Below are 20,496 nucleotides of genomic sequence, written 5' to 3' on the forward strand. Positions count from 1 at the left end.
GTGAACCTCTGTGGGTTGGAGACAGTAGACCACCCAGTGACCTGGGAGAGGGGCTATAGTTGAGGGGCAACATTGGACTTGCACATATGGATCTGATAGAGAAGGCAGATAGCCGGCAGACACAGTGGAGCCATCCGTTGTACAGGACAGGAAGTGTGTGCTGCGTCTGTCTGCTCCTGTTCTGCTGTACAGTGTGTGTATCTGTGCATGCTGACTCCTGTTGTTGACATTCTTAAACCATGTTAATTCTCCGACTGTCTATGAAAGGTGTCGTGAAGACGTTCTCATAATGCTGCAGTGACAACAGCATCGTGATGGTGACACCAGCAGAGTCTGAGACACTGAGCTGACATGAAGTCATATTCCTCAGGGGAGTATATGTTATGTTAGATTAGCTGACTCAGTTCATGGCGGTGCTTATCAACTTACACGCGTTTAACATAGCCTCAGAGTTAAATCGATTTCTGTCTTGGCTGCATATCAGAAAAAAATATTTATAAAGTTGAGTTTCAACTTAAACAACGTATGAATCTGAAACTGTGAGTTTTACAGTGTGATAGGATCTTGGCATGGACCTAGAGTTGTGCCTGGCAGTAAGATCATATGATCATCTGCCTTCAATCAGTCCTCCTAGTGGGTTTGTATATATATATATATACACACATATGTACATATGGAGGGTAATTAGTCATTTCAAGTGGTTGAAGCTGTTCACATGCAGGAGAGTCTTTTCTGCATCTGAGAAGATTCCTGTTAAAGCCAAAGTGAGGAACATGTGCATTGTTGCCTCATAGTAATATATATTTTTGGGACATTTTGCCTTTACTGATTGGAAAGTACAAATCTAAATGATTATAATAAAATAATTAAAATAGTAATCATTAATACATCAATTACATAAAAATAATCCAAAGCAGAAAGTTAAATATGCTAATTATAATTATATGAAACAATAGACTCATTCACTCAATTAATGTATGCACATTTAAAGAGTTGGGAGCAGGTTCAGTACATTTCTGTAAAGCAGAATAACAGAGACTAGATGTTTGTTGCTTATTAAAAAAAAAAAAAAGTGTCCCCAGGAATGAATGAACGATAAAAGTGTCACAACCGAGATAAAGAAAGATGAATCACAGCTGACGCTCCCGTGTTCCGAGGATACAAAGGTCAGGAAATTCTTAACTGCTTTATAGGTGGAACTTTGGTCCCGTGCGTCAATGAAGAGAAGTCAGAATTTATTTTTGTCCGGAGCCAAAACATTGAGCTGAAGGCAGAAAGAGAGACACCATGTTCAGGTAGGAAAACAACACATGGCCTCAAGTGGTTTCTGACTGTCAACGCTGTATAGCCTGGTTTTAAGGGTTTGTTTGTTTGACTAGACAATGATCACCTTTGTAATGTCTTGTTGATTGGGAATCTGGACATTAACCCTGAGGCTTTTCACTTGCAGGTTTTCTCTACTAGTCTGTGTCTCCCTGATTCTTGGCATCACAGCGAAGCCATATAAACCGGGGGTATGTGTAGATGACTCTTGGCTGTCCTCAGTATAACACCGTGAACTCCACTGCTTCATATTTCATGATAAATTATTCCTGATGAGTTTGAAATGACCAGCATGTCTGTATGACCGCTAACTTGTATTCGGACAGCAGTTGCGTAACATTTGTGCTCTTTTCTCAGAATAAACTTACAGATGCTGCATTCCAGGATACAGTTATGTAAGTTTCAATTTCCTTTAACTAACACGAAAGTGAATAATCTTCTCTTGGACTGAGGCGACGCAGACTGAAGTTGCGTGATGTTTATTTCAGGTCCATGGATGACAAAGGAAAGATGTCCTGGGGAGTGGAAGTGGAACCTCCTGAGGACCTGGACGAGACTGACTACGACATCGACCCCAGGATGAAGATTTGGAAGAGCATGGCGGGCAGGGAACGGCCCCTGCAGGCCGAAGAAGACCTGGATGAGCTGCACCATCTCCTCAAAGACCAGATCCCTAACCAGGACGTCCTCCCTGTTGCCGACATGTCGTACGACGAACCAGAGGAGGATAGGGACGACATCGACCACCCTGTTTTCAGAGAGGTGGCCTCACAGGAAGCTGAGCAGGTCGAGAGCAAAGCTGGTGTATGGACCCATGTCGCTCACTCAGAACCAGAGGAGGACAAGGACGACCTGTATCATCGTGACGACCAGCGCTGGCTAGTGCACATGGAGCCGCTGAGACTTGATGTCATGGGAGGAAGACAGGTCAGACTTCACCTCCAACCAGAGGAGGACATGGACGACCTGTATCACAAAGACCACCAGCAGCCGGCTCTTTACCAAGATGCTGCTGAATCTGATGCTCCTGTTGATTTGCCGTATCAGAGGAAGCACAGTGAACCAGAGGAAGATTTGGATGATCTGTACCACATGTGATTGTTCAACAACCACACACTGATGATATATTTATGTCAGTGTCTATTATTTGTATGTTGGTGATAAATACACTTTCAAACATGTACGACTTTCAGTGTTTCGTGGTAAACTGGAAATTAATCAGATCATATTCATTGTATTAATGACAAATAACAAGAATAAATAGTTTTAAATCCACAGCCACTGGAAATGGAACAAAACTAAAATCTCTCTCCTGATTTTCCCTTGTTGTGGCTGAACCGGGGGTTGGTTCAGGGGGCACTGGCCCCAGCTGAAATCTGATTATAACCTCACTTACTTACAATTATAATAATACAACAATTTGTTAAGAATATATTTTTTTAAAGCTTTTTTTTAAGTACACAATGAACTTGAACAAGGAACAAATTTCACGAATATATTCAGGGATGTGTGGCTTAGCTATAGAGCTAATGTGCATCTTACTGAATCAGGAATGTGCATGGATGCTGCACCTGTATCTGGCCCCTCTGTGTAAATGATGGCCCCCTTACAGCTCCTGATTTAGAAAAATCCTAGATCCACCACTGGGCTGAACTCGTCATTAGGTCATTGTGGAGGTGAGGGGGCTGGGAGAGCACCACAGAGGATAAATCAGCAGAGGTGAGAGCTGTTAGCTGATTGATCCTCAAGTTTAAAAGGCAGCGACTGGGCTGCCTCGAGAGGACAGTCACAGAGACACACACGGGAGAAGAGACACAGGAGAGAAACCAGAAAGGACTGAGCTGCAAAGCTAGACCCTTTAAGTTAGTTTATTTATGTTTGTTCACGTGTATGTGGTAATAAAATGCTGAAAAGCAACAGCCTTGTCTCTGGCTGTGTGTGGGAGAGCACGGTGGCATTCAACCATGCCACTTAAAAATATGTGCATCACTGAAGCAGCTCATCAGGAATGACCCCCTTCTTCAGTATCAAGTTTCCATAAAGTGCGGTTTCCCTATGTAGACAGAGCAGAGGGAAATGTTTGTAATATATCAGCTGCATATTTATACACATTTACAAAAATCTTTCCTGGTTGAGTAAGCAGCTGAATGTGATATTTATCCAGAAATTCATATATAGTGAATTAAGAAGCTGGTTTACAAGACAAATTAAAAGATGGCAAATGTTTCTCCAGTGGAGAATGTCCCTGAACTTTTACACAGTGACAAATGCTTTCGTATTCTTTTTTTCAGACAGTATGAAATATTCCGCACTAATATTGAAATGTAGGCAGAGAAAATACACACCCTGTCGCTACAACAGCGTAGGCTTTCTTGGCTCGTTCATAGAAAGCAAACCTCTCCACCTTCTCAAGAGGAGTCTGTGTACAAAGAGGAATCAACAGACGAGTCATCAATCTAACAGACGCACAGTTTCGTTGAGTTACTCACTGAATTCTTCAATAATTAGGTGGACTGGCAGTTTCACCTGAGACCCAGCCTCAATCAGGAGCCCTTGGTAGGTGTACCACTCAGGCACAGGTAAACCTCTCCGTTTGTCACTGTCCACCAGATCCATGACTGCAGCCTGGTGAAACACATTTACATTTTAGAAGACAGCAACATCATCCAGCAGAAAATATTGTTATATGGCCGATAACAGGAAGACACAGCTCAGTTTAGGTTTACTAGTGCAGTGCCTGTTCTAAACACGTCTGTTTGGAATGTAAGCTGTGGGAATGTTGGTTGCAGCTTTCTTTCTGAAAATGCAGTAATTGAGCCGCAGCGAGTGAAGACTGACGACAGGTGTCAGTCTGCAGAACCCTGAAGCTGCTCCACACCTGTCTATTCAAAGTTCAGTGAATCTTGATTCAGTACGCAGAGCCACAAACTGAAGAATCAGTTGTGGTGAACGACAACATTACTTAAGCTGCAACGGAGCGCTGGTCGCCTGTTTATACAAAAGTTGAACACACTGCACTTCCTTGGGCCAAATTTGAGGACAATGAGGTGTACGGTTCTCGAGATATGCATTCCACATACAGACAGATTTCTGGAATCATTACATAGACGAGTACTGTACCGAAAAGGGGACGTAGGTGTCCAGGGGCAACAGCTTCAAAATGGCCTTCAAAAGCTGTGGGATTCCCAAACCTACATGAAGATCAGACACAGTTGGAAAAACAACTTAAAACAGAAGGCTGCAGGGATGATGTGTTTTGAATAACTCAGCCCAGAAGTTAGCATCACCCTGGTTCCCTCAACAGAAAACAAATAGGCTTTCTCCATAGATTTGATAATAAGCTCTCTGACAAAACAAAACAAAAGTCTAGCAAAATACTTTGTGGTGAGGATTCCAATGCGTGTATTCTGAAGTTCTGTGGCTGGATGTTAATGAGAGGCTTTTCCCTCAAGAAGTTCCAACTTGACCCCTTCTCTAAAAAGGACAGTATTTATGGACTCGACATGGACAATTTCAAAAACAACTTTCTGATTACTATCATTCTGATCCCTGGGAAATTGTATGTTCTGAAGTCCAAGCACATAAAAGCCAGATTTAAAGCCAGATTTAAAGGTAGGGTTGGTGAGTTGTTTCTGAAACACCTTTTATCGTACTTGTTGAAATTCGCTTCACGTCCCGATAGCCATCAATAAATAAAGTTGACTGAATGTAATGATTTGTCAGTGTACCCATCTGTCACGAACCGAACTGTGACTAACCGAACGGTGGAAGGACACACACCACTGAAGCAGAGACGATAGGCAGAAGTTTGTGAGAGCGTCACAGAGAAGTCGGCCTCAAACTGTCGTCAGCCAGCGCGCATTCATGTGTTTTGGGGGCTGAGATTTGACGAAAGGGCAGGTGGGAGGGAGTGGGATGAATAGTTTGCATTTTTTCAAAGTGAAGCCTGACATTATGGTGCTCCACATTTCCAGGATTACCAACCCTAGCTTTAATATTTTCATAATAAATTTCTGTGCAATGGAATTATTTAAATGATTGAAGAACAAGCTTTCGTAAACTGGCCCTAGCCCTTTTAATCGTAACTTTATTATGATTTATTTATTGTATTAATGATAACTTTCTTTCTTATGCCTGATAATATTTCAGTTCCATGTCGGTCTTGCCTCCTGCTTTTCATGAACCTATAGACCTACACCTTTAAAAAATTACATATTGTTTGTACATTTGAAAATGGTTCAATAAAAAAAATAAAAAAATAAAACACGGAACCGGAAGGGTCAATGCTTACCTATTTCCTGTTTTGAAGATTAGTTCCTGCAGCTCCACACACTCACACAACACTTATATTGACAGACACGTGTGTTTTCATACCGTCAGCTCTTATCTCTTTGGGGCCACAGGCACAGATGGAGGATGCTGGGAAATTAGCATCAGCCAGAACTGAAAGAGAAAAGAAAAGACGTTGAGCCACTGAAATAAGTCTGATCCTGTGTGTTGACCTGAGCTTGGATCAGTCTATACACTGGTGATGACTAAGATAAGATAAGATAAAAGATGGTCCACATCAACAACATAATTCAGAGTCATACCCAGTTCGTCCCCGTGGCCCATGAGAGCCAGAGTGTAGAGCAGCTCAGGTGAGAGCACGGAGGGGATTCCTATCAACACCATGTTGTCAGAGAGGAGAACAGTGCTGAGGAGAAGCGAGAGCAGTCCCTCCAGTCTACTTCCTGCTTTGTTTAACTCCACAAACACACGCAGGTAATTCAATTAGCCTGTAATTAAAAACAATTAACTATTCACGGGCTCAGTTCTGCGCATGCGTATTGTCGTGATAATATTTCTGGGGTTAAAGCTGCATTTTACACTGTTTCAGGTTTCTGTCGGACGGAGGGTTTTTTTTTGTCAAGAAATATATCTTAACTTCGTCATCTTTGTAAACAAGTCATGTGACAAAGGACCTTAATTTGATTGGTTAGTCCCTTTCTCAAACTTAAAATTGAATTAAACCATCACTTAACACATTAAACTGTCACTCTGCAAGCTTTGTAACATAGATAAATTGAATTTGATATAATTTATTTTATTTGGATTATTTTTAAATGAAAATCATTTAATCATTAGATATAATTAACATAATATATCATTTATATTTGTTCAACTAATGATCTAATATATAGCCTACTTTTATATGTAAATGTATGTATGAAATACATATATATTATTTTAAGTATATATTTATATATATAAATATACATGTATAATATTTTGTATAGTATAGTATATAGAGTATTAATATGTATGTATATGATTGATTGATATGTAAATATACATATATATTGAATACATATATTGAATACATATATATCACACAAACATTATAGTATACATCACAATATTACAAAATATTATATTATATATCACAAAAAAGTAATTAATTCAGTATAATTGTTTTATAATAGTTTTTTTATCATAAAAACGTTAGATTATAAACAAAAAAGTTATATATTCATAATCACTTCAGCAAATAGACTCAGTAAAGTAATTTAATGCTATGGTAGCCTGCCTGAATCTAAGAAATAGTGTTGTGTCATTAGTACGACAGGCTGTATAGTCGGTAAATCTTCGCTCTGTGTTGTTTCTGACACCCTTGGGTGGGCATAATTCAGAGCAGACACCGGTGAACGTTTCGTTTCGATACGGTCCCTGCTGCCAAGAATGTGAGATAATGAAAATATTTGTCTGATGAAAACCACTCACTTCATCCGAGCCAGAGAAACAACTCTTAGCTGAATGGTAGAAAAAATGCTGAGGAATCCTTTTTTTCCATGGCCGCAGATCCTGGTTGAGAAAAAGAAAAGAAAAGAAAGAAGCAAAAAAAAAAGCAGGACATCTGCATATAAAAAGGGCTTTAAGAGAAAGTCAAGCCACAGTGTAGCACTGCAGGCGTGTGGGCCTATACTGAATTTACAACCTGCATTCAGCTGCTGGTAATAATAAACTGCAGAAATATGCTGGTACTTTTATTGCAAATTCCAACTATACACGCTCATAATATTTTACATTCCAGGCCTGCAATCTTTTTTACTCTATATTCAACTGTAACACGTGTGATTGTGTTTTGTGCTGAGCCATTTAAAAACATTGTTTTCTGCTAATTGTGCACATCACATTGCAAAAAAATCCTTTGCTATAGGGAAAAAAAAATCTATTTAACCTTTATAGTGAGCTGTTGCCAGTAAAACAGGATGGATGTTTATGTTGCAGCTTCCTGATATAGAATGAACTGGCTGCAGGAGGAACACAGGCAGGAATATGGGTGATGTTTTGCAGAGGGATGGGAGTCGGCAGCCAGGGCCGGAGAAAAGACGCCTGCTGGAGCCAGGCCTGTCTGCTGGACTGAAAGCCTCTTTCTCCCCCTGTGGACCCATGCTGCTTTCTCTTTATCCCAGCTTCTTTAAATGAGTTTATCACGCCATGAGGGTCTGCGCTGCCAAAATGTAGCGTTTTGCCCCCTTTGTGTGTCTGCAGAGCCTCAATTGAGTCTACATTTATTATTTTGACCTTTCGCTACAGCCTCAGAGAGAAGCTTCTGTGCACTTTTGTGGGACCGAGGAGACACGTTTTTTTTTTTCCCTCCTCCTTCTTTTTAAAGTTTTGTTCCAAGGAGCTGACAAGAAACTGAGCTCCAGGGGGAATATTGAATGAAAATAAAATTCAATTAGGACACGGCCTTGTGAAAATATGGGGGAGCCGCCGTGTGAAGATCACACAGAGAAGAAGGAGCCCTGCGATGATTGGAGCGGCACAAGAAAGAGCTCATTAACCACATTTGTTCTGCTGTTTCTCTTTCAAGTCTAAAATATGGTTTTATGTGTTACTGATTATTTCAATTGGATATAGGTGATGAACACACCATGGGCATTAGCAAATCATGCTTACAGATATATTTTTTAAGCTTTCTGCCATTTATTGATCTCTAAAACAAGTTTGTACATGTGGCAAAATGTCACTTTATTTTAATGAGTGAAATACAGAAAACTGAAATGTTTTCCACTACCTGTCTGTTTTTTCTGACATTATTTTACTTACTTGACGTTGAAAGTGTCAATTCATTCTCAGTAGCATTAAGTCAAGTGCTCATGTGCAGACGACCTGGAGCATTTCAATGCAACAGGCTAAGTCATTATTTTCTGCACTTGTGCCTAAGTGTGTAACAACACAAGAGCCCCACCTACTGGTGTGAAGTACACACTGCTGGCTAAACTGAATCCACTTGTTGAGTGCATCAGTTTTTGATATGGAGCCGACACTATTTACTGCATTTCATGTATGTTTCATAGACACTGTTAGAGATCAGCCTCAAAAGGAGAATTATGTGCAACCCCATCTTATTACATGTGTAAGGAACAGCCCAATTACTTGAAAGGAGACGTACTCAGCTTTTTCCTCTCATGTGTTGTGTAGGTTTTATAAGGTGTGCAAAGTTAAAAAGCTCACTGTAAAGGGAGCTTCTCTTCTGTACAGAAAAAAACTGGTCCTGAAGCTCCTGAAACACCTCGTCAGTCATCCAGCCAAAACTTCCAGGGCACTGTGATGTCACATGACATCACAAGCTCCACATTTGTATTGTATATTATTTCAGACAGAGGCTGAAAAGAGGAGCTGTAGCAATTGACAGTCTATATGAGTATAAGCAGTGTGTCTGTGTAATCAGAGGTCCATAGCTGCAGTGATGAAAACCAATCTAGAGCTTTATTCGTAAAATGTACACATGGAAAACGTCTGCCTACAAAATGAAGACAAACATTTGACAAAAGGAAAAAGGCAAAGTCAGTACAAGTCATCAGCAGATTCCTCCTATGACACACTGACTATAACACGGTTATCATATAGTGTTCACATACACACCCACTGCACCTCAACTCCATCTGATTTATACTGAGCCTCAGCAGCAGCTTCACTGTGACGACGAAGACACTGCTGTGCTCTCAATCAGTGTCAGATCCAAATTCATACAGACATGTTCCACCACAGTCAGGTGTTTTGCATCATTCAAGTTGTTGTGGAAAAGATAATGACCCAATAATATCAGGATCTGAGTCTTCTTGGCTGAGCTCTTCATCCGAGCTCTTCTAATTGTCCTGGAAATCTGCCTTTCTCTTCTCCACAAAAGCCGTCATGCCTTCTTTGCGATCATCCTGCAGGGAAACACACACACAAACGCACACACCATGAGCGCACTGTCAAAAGCAGAGTCTACAGTCCTCTCTCGTTGTCGGGTGGGCTCTTCTACTTACCGTAGCAAAGGTGGAGTGGAATAAGCGCTTTTCCAAACGGTTCCCCTCAGCCAAAGTCAGCTCAAAAGCTTCAGTGACACAAGAGGAACAAGTCAGTCAAAACAAACTTATTCAGTCAAATACAGTTTGAAATATCCAACTTTTTACACAAACTTTACACACCTGCGTTAACAGCCTCTTTAGCCATAGAAGAGACCAGTTTGGAGTTGGCTGCAATTTTTTCCCCACATTTAACAGCTTCAGACACCAGCTGGTCCACAGGATAAACTTTACTCACTAAACCTGAGGAAAGAGAAGCGAATGAAACATCATATACCATCTTTAGTCAGATGAATGTCTATGATCATTATTTACTTAAGTAAGGTGTCAATACAATAACCTAAAAATTCAATTAAGTACAAGTGCCTCAAAACTCTACTTTCAGTAGTAGTACAGTACTTAGTTACTTTCTATCACTGCTGTTACCTGATTGCTTGGCTTCTTGAGCGTTGACCTTGTCTCCTGTTAGAACCATTTCCATCGCCAGGGACTTGCCCACCGCACGAGTCAGGCGCTGGGTGCCTCCGGCCCCTGCAGGCAGACAGACGTGATAAACAGCTGCACCGACAGCAAGAATCTGGTAACCTTAGTTTGAGGAAGTGAAGTGTGAACACGGAAAGAAAGGCGATATAATTTAGTTTTTACCAGGAATGGTCCCCAACAGGATCTCTGGTTGGCCGAACTGCGCCTTCTCTCCGGCGTAGATGATGTCACACATCATGGCCAGCTCGCAGCCTCCACCCAGCTGAACAGGAGAACAGAGTCAAACACGGAGGAAGTGAATGAGATGTATTTTCATCGTTTCATACCACATTTAAATTTTTGAATCTTGAACTGATAAAATACTGTGCATGATTGGTAAAAGCAATATAGTCAAAAGTATGTGGATGCCCATGTCTTTTAGGTCTACTCTTCAGTTACATGAAGGAAAAATTATAATAATTACTCTTATGGAACTGGGCTCAATTTCTACTGTTTTCTGGAACAAATGGTGGGTTTTTGTTTTCTTACTCATTTTTATTCTGTAGCTTTGAAAGGTTTTTATTGTCATTTAAATGTCTTATATGTCATAAATCACACTACCTCACCTCAGTTGAAAATATAAACAAAATGTAAAAAATGGACACTCACAGCAAATCCATTGACAGCTGCAATGACAGGTTTCCTCACTGTGGACACCCTGTTCCAATGAGCCAGGAAGTTTCCACCATAACATTCCTGGAAGGTCCGATTCTGCATCTCTTTAATGTCCGCTCCAGCTGAAAAAAAAACAAAACGTCAGGTTTACCGCTGACACATCACCGTGAACAGATTATTCTACCTTCTCTTGCAGTATTTTTAAAAACAACCACTTGGTTCCCTCACCAGCAAAGGCTCGGTCACTACCGGTGATAACGATAGCTCCGACATCTCCGTCAGCTTCGAAAGAGTCCAGGGCCCGTCCCAACTCCGTCATCAGCCCATCACACAGAGCGTTGAGAGCCTTCGGCCGGTTCAGCTGGATGAAACCCACGTTGTTCTTCTCACCTCGCTTATCCACCAGAATATACTCATACTGACCGCCTGTGTGAAGGAGGAACAAACACTTTAGCATTTTTAATAACCAATGGGAGGCAATTTAATTCTAAGTATAACAGGGTTTCAGCAAAGATTTTTTTAAAACAGTAATGAATGAAATTGAATACACTTCCCCATAATTGAAGATAAGGTGAAGTAGCCCAGTAGAGAATAAACCTCGAAACAATATCTCTCAAACTACATACGGAGACAGTTGGTATCCATAGTGTTCCCTGCAGCCGAGCCCAGCGTACTGAGATAAATTGTGACTGAGGTGTTCAGTTATCAGTTCCACGTGGGTCTTGTTTGCAGTTCTATTACAGCGTGCAGATAAGTGCATCGTTGAAAAACAACTGCAACACACAAAGATGTTACAACACTAACTATGCATGCCCAAACATTTCCCTTAAAAAATAAGGCTGATTTCAAAGCATGACAGAAGTAGCTTTAAATAAATATTAACGTAATTAAGACCTAACAAATTGTATTCAAGACATAGCACATAATATTGTAACATATTTTAAATTCAAATGATAACATTTTAGACTTTTTAAGACCCCACGGAAACCCTGTATAAGAAAAGAAAACCAGTAAGAAATTATTTATTAGCATATGATTTTTTAACCAACCTGGGCTTGTGTAAGAGACATAAGGTAGATTTAACCCATGAAAAATGACTTGGTTGACATGATTCACTGAAGTTCATTTAAACCTTCTAGCTATAGATAAAATTACATTTTATATTACATATTACTGCCTATGGAAAGTGACAGACAATATTAAGGACTATTATAATTTCAATTCAATACATTTTAATGCCTTTTCAAGCCTTTTAGAGAAAACTAATGTCTGTGCTTTTCCAGAGTTTTAGACCCTGCGATCTGTCGACGTGACAACGGCTTCCTGGGTTGGTGGTGTAGCCTTTCACCCAGGTGATGGGTCACCAAAGATGTGTCAGAAACGTTGGTTTCACAAGGAAAGGTGAAGTCCTGGCTAATCATTGAAGAAAAGGTGAAGGATCAACACTAATCGTGTGCAGGCTTAACAGAGACCATGGACGTCACTGATACATCTTGTAAGGCAAAGGTACAAAAAACAGTAACATTTATTTTGGCTTCTCCAAGATTTTGTAGAATTTCTATGTAGAACGACAAACATCTGTCTCCAGAGAACTCTAAATCAAAGCTTCAAGACTTGACCAGGTGTTTAGGTGAAACTCTCTGAAGGTGATTTATGAGATTGAGGAACCTGCTCAGATATCCACAGTTTATGACAGCCAAGCCAACTGAGTTTTGAACGAATGAATGATTCATTTAATTTGTGTGTCAAGCTTGAAACTAAGCTCGGCCTGCAGGGGTTTACAAAAAGCCACAAAATTACAATAAGATGAATCCAGAGCTTGGTGCTACATAAAATGAAAATTATTATTTTAAAGTGCTCTGTGTAACCAATATAGAAATCATGATTAACGTTCATTAGATGGTCTGTACCTACTTCTCCAGGTTTGTCAGATGAAAATCGGCAACAACAGTGAAACACATAAGAATTAAAGAACAAGCTTGACTCTTGATCATCAATGCAAAATAATATGTCACTGTTCTGCTTATATGGTAGATTCAGGATTTTATTGTTTCGTTTTATATTCTGTATTATATTAGTTTTGAAAATGTCTTTCTTCCCCTGAATTGTTTTGAGGTCTGAAATACATAAATAAACCACACCCCCTCCAAATTCCACACGTGATCTATGTGTTAGGAGTGTAAATACTATTTCAGGGTGGAACTGATCTTTACACTGACTGGTCCTCAGGTCATAACACAGTCAAACAAGATGAAGTTAACAGTGCTGCTGCTGCACATTCGTCCCACAGTGGTGGCGCATGTTGTCTTGACATTGGAGCAGCAGTAACATGGAGACTGACCCCGGGTCCTCTCTCTCCACCCCCTCACCTGAGCTGTAGAGCCGGGCGGCGGACAGGCCGCTCATGGCGGCCGGAGCTCGGCTGCAGGGCTTCAGGAGCACCGCGGCACTTCTGCAGAGGAACGCCATGGTGACAGAGACGAGGATCTGGTGTCAATAATATTGCTGCTGCTGCTCCTGGATCTGTGGCTGCTGCTGCTGCTGCTGCTTCCTGCTGCGTCTTCTTCTCCGGTGGGGTCATTCATGGGGCGGCACGGTGTCGCCACCTGATGTCTGCCGAGGGTAAAACAGGGAGGACTTGCCATAATATTACTACTACTACTAGTAATGGTAATAATATTAATACACAGGATGATGATGACAAAAAAGCAATGATAAATTTCCTCCTGTGTCCTGCATGTGTTGGTATTTCTGATGAGGTGTCATGTTAATGTATTAACTACTACTACTACTACTAATAATAATAATCATCATCATACACATCCTCATCATTATCAAATTATTTGTTATCGTTTAAATAGTAATTTTTTTTATTCTTGAATCCAGGGAAATTATTCAAATATCACAGATAAATACTAATCATCTGATATTTTTACATTTTATTTTATACAATCTTATTCAAATTTGAACACTTTACTTTTTTACATCCTGGTAAAATCAACAACCTTAGTATAATTTCCTCCTGTGTCCTCTTTGTTGGGGGTTTTGATGAGGTGGCATAAATCATTATCATCATCATCATCATCATAAAAATATTTGGTATTGTTTAAATAGTCTTTTTTAATGGTTGAATCCAGGACAATTACTCAGAGATCACTGATAAATACTTATCATCTGATATTTTTACAATGACAATTTTCAAATTTGAATTATTGCACATCCTGGTAAAATCAACAATATTGGTATATTATATTATGTTGACATTATGCTATAATATCGGGTGTTCAATATCAAGTGAAAATTCATCCTATATATATATATATACTTTATATATTCCCTTGAATATTCATGATGATGTGAAGAGCTCACACATCAACATGTTATCCTCATTAAGTTAATCTGATTACCTCACTGTAATTAAGATGGAGAATAATATTGACAAACTTGATATAAAAAAAAAAATTCCAACCGACATTAAATAACAAGGATCTTTGAACAAGGCCCGTCCCCATCTGACTGTACCACAGAATCTGATGTTCTCCCCGGTGAGCGCGCAGCGCGTTCCCACAGTCATCCGCATGAACGAGCCTGCATCCATCGTTCGTGATACTCGCCTCTTCTCTCTCCTGCTTGTGCCAAAACATAAACAAGGACAACAACACTCGGGGACAAGGTAAACACCAACCATCGTTATTTACATGTAGGAACTGTGCATGTCTTTTAAAATGGTGGGATTCCTCCTGGCTACATCTCGACAGCGCACAGGCTCATTTATGAGGATGCAGTCAGGCTCATTTATTAGGATGCAGTCAGACGAACATCATGCATTTGCCTTGTCCGTGCATTCATAAAAAACTGTGATTTAAAACATATCTGCAAATATGAAAATATCTCAGTTACCTGCTGGACCTCAACAAGGCATTTCTACTGTAACCACTGGGAAATATAGCACCCTGTTCCTTTAATTCATAATCAACCATATATGATGTTATTTCATGTCTACTGGATGAAGGCTGGTTTCTCTGCTGAGCATATTCCCTTTTTATAAACTGACCTACTTACACAGAGAAGGGATATTTACATAGAAGACATGATGATCCATACAATAACACTGAACACTATGAGGACGTCTCTCATTTATTGAGCAGCAGTAATCTGGGTTCCTCTGTGCTGTTAGAGGACGGTTATATTCCAAAATTCTTAGACATAATTGATCAGTGAATAGAAAAATTGGCATCAGCTGTTCAGTGAAATCTTCAAGGATAAAGATAAATGCATAATTTTTTTTTTTCCTCTTTAAAGGTGCAGCATCACCAACACAGTTAAGTATAAAATGTGCTTCTCTGCTTCATTACGTCTTCTTTCCTGTGCACAGATGTCAGGAATGAACCAGGTGGTTGCTACATTCTGGACGTTTCTTCTGCTCGCTGCGTTCCTGTGTGAGCCCGCTCTGTCCAAGGGCGGTCGTGGGGGGTCCCGGGGCTCCTCCCGAGGCTCCCACTCCCGCAGCTCCACAGCGGGGAGTCACCGGGCAGGAGGCGCCTACGGTGGGAACCGCTCTCGCTTCAGGGTGGGGGGGCGAACCTCTCCGGTGAGGGTGGCAAGTGCGGCCGCAGCAGGGGCTGCCGTGGCTTTGAGTGCAGACAAATGGTACGCCTCTGCCTACCGCCGCAGCAACGCCGACATCTCAGATGATGACCTGGATTTCTTCAACAGGACCAATAACTTTTATGCACAAATGTCAGGCACCACTCAAAATGGATCTTCACTCTCTCAGCTGGTTTCTATCATTATAGCAACGTTTTCCCCCAAATATGGGCTGTTACTGGACAGTATACTGTAGATGTTCACGTGTTTTTTTTTAAAGATAACTTCCTGATTTGGTTTAGGACTGAGCCTCTGTTCTGGATCTGACTATAATGTGCAGGACTGACTGGAACCTGCGCTGGGAAGACCAGTGAGAGTCGTAACCCAGTGCTGAAAGGACAACATGATCCCGAAAGAAAAAAATAAACATCTTTGTACTGTATGTTTCTAAGCATATGATCCTCTATACCAATGGACAGATGTACATAACCAGCACGGTATTATTCATTGTGACATTTCACCAGTCAAACAGTGCACTTTGGTCAAATGTATTGAGTCTGTGAGTGAGATTAGGGTCAAACTTAAAAATAATTATCTACAAAATCTTGATCCCTGTATCGAATTAAAGAAAAGTTGTTCACTAGAATACTGGTCACCAGTTTTAACTGTACTGCCAAACATATCTAAAACAAAATCTTTATTTTCTTAAACTAAATAAAGAAAATGCAAAGTGAGTGACCACGATCGCTGCTGTGCAAAACTGAGGTAAATTATTTTCATGTATTAGCAGATTTGGGTAGAAAAATAGGACGTGCAGCAGTTTGTGTAAAACACTAAAGTATTTAGTAATTCCTCAAACTTTTTCACCAGCATTAAAACTGGACCTTTTGTTTTTAGAGTGGAAAATTTGTATATTTCTCAATTTGGCAGTTCAACCAGCAAAATGTTATTTTACTGCATCTCTTCTGCAAAATCTCTCTTAGCAATCGGAATGATTTGCAGTAGTGGTCACTAATGCGGCTGTAAAGACCATTCTCCACAATAACATAGAGTACTGTATACAGGGAAAGCTAAACAGCCTTTTGCTTCAATCACCTCAAATCATTTTGCGATTCACACCCTTTTATACTGCATCACTGAAATCATTCCTCAGACCTGTGTGTGAACCACGTCGTGGTCGGAGAAACAATCGAGAACAAACTGCTGCTCTCACTGTTACGTCTCTGGACGTTTTTCAGAGCCTGGCCATCATCCAAGAAGAGCTTTTTACAACAGACTGTTCCGTATCTATAAGTGCACTATATTATATGCTACTACACTTATGTACATAGTAAAAAAGAATTTGTTATCACTGTCTTTATGCTAATAAATATCCAGTTTACACCATGTCAGATTTCTTCCTCGTGTGCAAAAAGCAAAGCGGAAAAAAAATCATTTTTGTACAGAGGACACAGTGGGTGATTTTTTTACATCATCGATGAACAAAAGAGAATTTATCACGTCCTCAAAATGTCAAAGACATGAGGACAGAGAGGGACACTATTTTCTGGACGACACCTTTGTGGTTAAATAGGAATCCTTTCGGGTTGAGGACAAAATCCTGCAACAGTCTCTGGTCGTCTGGTTTTTAAACGGCTCAGCTCAGTCCAATATTACTCGTCCCAGCTCTCCTTTCCTGAAAGCTCGGATGAAATCGTAAGCTGCTGCTGTGTAGTTCGGGATGGTCACTGTGATGTTGCCTGGGGGAAACGAAGAAGAAACATTTTAAATACATAGTTACGAAGCTGGTTATACAGTCAAACTGAAGAGAAAATGCATATATTTCTATAGACATCAGACATTTCTATAGACTTGTCAAGTTGTTTGCCGTCTTTCCAGTCCTATATATGGTCCTTTGTAAAAGTCAGTCTGATTACTCTGTTAGTGTTATTTGCACAGACAGCTGCAGGTGATGGCTGTCACTTTATATTCACAATTGAACTGACAAAGCAGCGACTGATTCGATAAGCAGCAGGAGAATCTGTAGGATTAGTATTTTCTTACCAACTCCAGTAATGGCTTTGACCCGTTGTGTCTTTCTGAGTTTTACAGCGATGCGTTTGAGAACATGCTGGATGTCATCACTGGGCTCCGGGAGGCTGTATTTTTCCACGTAACTGCACATGAACACACACATACAGGAAACAATCACAGTGATGAGTTTAAGATAACACACTGATCACATGAAACATCAGACAGTCACGATTTAGAGAGAAAATTCACACCTGAACTTCTCCTGCCTGTTCAGAGAGAAGAGTAAGTAGTCAGCAATCACATCTTCACCAACTAAATGGTCCAGTATAGTTCCTGGAGAAGGAAAGAAAAATATATCTTCAGTTTTGTTTAGCAAATAAAAACAAATGCGACAGATATTCCACTGAACACAAAGTGTCCATAAAGCTGTTTCCTGAATCTCACCACATAAAGCCAGCTTCATGCCTGTCTCAACACTCTCGATCTTAGGAGGCAGGACTCCTGGCGTGTCCAACAGGTGCATTATGGGTCGCTCGCACACCTGAGGACAAAGGTTGAAGCGAATGCTTTACAGATACACAATAACATGAAGCCATGAACACAAACCCACAAACATGGCTTCTACGCTCACCTGAATTCTAGTCAGAACCGCTTTAGTTATACCAGGCTCTCCACCCACTCGAGATGCACGACCTGGAATTGGTGTATAATCATAATATTAATAAGTTTGATACTAAATCAATGTCCAACAACTCTCAACTATTTTACTGATACATACCTTTTTTCAAGTTCGTTCTCCTTAATGAGTTAATAAGAGACGACTTCCCCACATTGGGCACTCCAATCACCATCAGGCAGTAATTTGGGTTCTGAAAGTTTTCATGACAAAAGTAAAAAGTTAGAATAGACGATTTATTGGGATTTAACCTGTTAAATACAAAGTTGGAAATAAATTATTCTTTGTTAATTCAGCTCCACTGAGAAAAAAGATAAGGCTTGTTATTTTTACAGATACATCATATATCTTATTCATCTTATTGCAGATACGTTCGTAATTTTGTACAATAAGAAAGAAGAAATAATGTTGAAGGTTTGTCTGCATTGGCTGTGTAATTGTCGACTGGCCTTTAGGTGATTTTATTCAAAGTTGAAATGAACTAAAACATTTGATTAAATACCTCATCTCTGTTAAAACGTGGTCCCATCCCTACAATTTCCAGCACCATCGGCACCAACTACAGAGAGAAGAAGGGAAAAAACACGAATAACACATTCATGGTCAGAATTTAAATTCATATTAACATTCTGCAAATGTTTAGTCGATGATGACCTCGACCTTTTTGATGCTGTCATCTCTCTGCTTCAAACAGTCTGTGAACAGAACGTTCTGCACCCCATCTTTTTCTAGCTTCTTCAGGATCCTCTGCAGCGTAAAGGTACGGATGTTGTTTTTGTGTTGAATTTGATGCTAATGACATTTGACATTACTCACATTAAAAAGCAGCAAGGATTTCTACCTGCTTGTTGGTCAGATCCGCTAGGTCCATCTTGTTGAGAATGAGCACATGTGGCCTAACGTCAAGAGTCTCCTGAAACAAAGGGTTCCTTCCAGAGAATGGGATGTGCTTGACGTTAAAGAGAAAGCTTTGCATTTGACATCTTCAGTAAACAGCAGCACGGTCGGACTAACGCTAATGCAGCTCCTACTAGAGACTCTGCGCAATGTGTCTGACTTTTATTTGCTACAATAAATCCTGGCCATAATTAGCAGAGGGATGATTTGATTTGAAACAATATTTGGAGTATGCAACATATAAACAAAAAACAGTATTAAACAAAGGCTGATTAGAGTTTGGAGTTTACACCATCATTTCAACCTGCTTTAAATACTGTCATGCTCTGTTAACAGTTTTATTTACATGCATTCAGCTTGATCAAACTTCACTTTTGCTCATAAGCAACGTGAAGAAAATATCACTAGAATTTTTCGTGCAAAAATGTAACAATTGTTTAATTTTGACTTCACAACGTTTTTAAGAGAGGTTCTATCTAAATAAAGTTATTAATAAATCTAATGTTTGTAAAAAAAAAAAAAGGATATTCTGGCATCATGTATTTCTATGATACAGTCCACTTTCTTCAGACTGGCTCTCATCTGCTTCAGTCCTACAAACAGTGAGATGATAAAAAACTATTGTTAACATTTATCATACATGCGACACATCGTGGAGATGACCTGTTAAAAGAAGCTGTCACCTTTAGCCATGTGTCCGGGGAACCAGTGAGCCACCTCCCGGCCGCCGAAGTCAAACACGGATCTGAACTTGTCGACTTGACGGAGACAGTGGAACAGTTTCATGGCTCCTGGAGAAAACTACACCTCAGTTTCAGAAATGTCTTCATTCAATATTCTACATCTGAATAACCTCCAAGCTGCGAAAGCACTGGACATGCTCGTGTGCTACACTGTTTACACGCCGACTAGAATCCACCGTCAGACTTTTGTTCCGCTCTTATACTTCTTCTTCTTGTTTTTTTCCCCTTCAGTGATGGGTTAATGGGCGCATGTCTGCCCTCCTCAGGATAAAAAATGAATTACTCTGATTACTATCTGGAACACAGACAGCAGAATGTTGGCCAAAGAAATATTTAAAGGTTATGAATTAAAGGGTTAGTTCACCCAAAAATGAAAAGTCACTCATTATCTACTTACCACTATGCCGCGGGAGGGGTGGGGGAGGTGTTTGAGTCCACAAAACACTTTTGGAGTTAAAGGTAAACAGCGTTGCAGGTGTGTTAACAGTGTGAGCTCAGAAGGACAACACAAATTGTGGGTGTCATGTTTACATCACTGCAGATCCGAGTGGATAAATACTTGTGACCACTGCTTACAAGGATGTTGAGAGTTTTTTTGGCCAGTGTGAGAGGGACTCTGGTCGGAGGCCTTTCAGGGGACAAATATAGTTTCTTTGGTGGAGGAAAGTCTGTGAGGTCGCTGTCGTATGAACACTGTACTGTCTAGCTTTATAAACACGTGGAGGGTTACCCAGTTGCACAAAGGAGAAACTAACATGCACCCACACTGACATGGCAC

At 40.3% G+C, this 20,496-nt stretch overlaps 5 protein-coding genes across 5 annotated transcripts; 2 read left to right on the top strand and 3 right to left on the bottom strand.

Moving 5' to 3' along the window:
- Positions 1–1,151: 1,151 nt before the first annotated feature.
- si:ch211-217g15.3 (uncharacterized protein LOC368914 homolog) lies at positions 1,152–2,556 on the top strand. Its single transcript, XM_035173059.1, has 4 exons — positions 1,152–1,295; positions 1,451–1,514; positions 1,681–1,718; positions 1,812–2,556. The coding sequence occupies exons 1-4, from the start codon at positions 1,288–1,290 to the stop codon at positions 2,419–2,421; spliced, it is 720 nt and encodes a 239-aa protein (XP_035028950.1). The 5' UTR covers positions 1,152–1,287; the 3' UTR covers positions 2,422–2,556.
- Positions 2,557–3,175: 619 nt separating this feature from the next.
- Positions 3,176–6,060, bottom strand: fuom (fucose mutarotase). Its single transcript, XM_035172870.2, has 6 exons — positions 5,916–6,060; positions 5,698–5,766; positions 4,444–4,514; positions 3,850–3,948; positions 3,669–3,742; positions 3,176–3,376 (listed from the first exon to the last, which is right to left on the bottom strand). The coding sequence occupies exons 1-6, from the start codon at positions 5,995–5,997 to the stop codon at positions 3,310–3,312; spliced, it is 462 nt and encodes a 153-aa protein (XP_035028761.1). The 5' UTR covers positions 5,998–6,060; the 3' UTR covers positions 3,176–3,309.
- Positions 6,061–9,062: 3,002 nt separating this feature from the next.
- Positions 9,063–13,381, bottom strand: echs1 (enoyl CoA hydratase, short chain, 1, mitochondrial). Its single transcript, XM_035172868.2, has 8 exons — positions 13,172–13,381; positions 11,031–11,228; positions 10,797–10,924; positions 10,311–10,410; positions 10,092–10,196; positions 9,789–9,908; positions 9,627–9,694; positions 9,063–9,527 (listed from the first exon to the last, which is right to left on the bottom strand). Exons 1-8 carry the CDS (start codon positions 13,269–13,271, stop codon positions 9,462–9,464), a joined length of 885 nt encoding a protein of 294 aa, XP_035028759.1. The 5' UTR covers positions 13,272–13,381; the 3' UTR covers positions 9,063–9,461.
- A 724-nt stretch (positions 13,382–14,105) lies between these two features.
- On the top strand, positions 14,106–16,770 carry sprn (shadow of prion protein). Its single transcript, XM_035172869.2, has 2 exons — positions 14,106–14,475; positions 15,178–16,770. The coding sequence occupies exon 2, from the start codon at positions 15,178–15,180 to the stop codon at positions 15,643–15,645; it is 468 nt and encodes a 155-aa protein (XP_035028760.1). The 5' UTR covers positions 14,106–14,475; the 3' UTR covers positions 15,646–16,770.
- mtg1 (mitochondrial ribosome-associated GTPase 1) lies at positions 16,731–19,905 on the bottom strand. Its single transcript, XM_035172867.2, has 11 exons — positions 19,659–19,905; positions 19,504–19,568; positions 18,920–19,024; positions 18,739–18,825; positions 18,581–18,637; positions 18,181–18,271; positions 18,034–18,095; positions 17,847–17,943; positions 17,654–17,735; positions 17,433–17,545; positions 16,731–17,128 (listed from the first exon to the last, which is right to left on the bottom strand). The coding sequence occupies exons 1-11, from the start codon at positions 19,759–19,761 to the stop codon at positions 17,031–17,033; spliced, it is 960 nt and encodes a 319-aa protein (XP_035028758.1). The 5' UTR covers positions 19,762–19,905; the 3' UTR covers positions 16,731–17,030.
- Positions 19,906–20,496: the final 591 nt, after the last annotated feature.

The sequence above is a fragment of the Hippoglossus stenolepis genome, chromosome 12 (assembly GCF_022539355.2).
Source record: "Hippoglossus stenolepis isolate QCI-W04-F060 chromosome 12, HSTE1.2, whole genome shotgun sequence".
Classification (NCBI taxonomy): Eukaryota; Metazoa; Chordata; class Actinopteri; order Pleuronectiformes; family Pleuronectidae; genus Hippoglossus; species Hippoglossus stenolepis.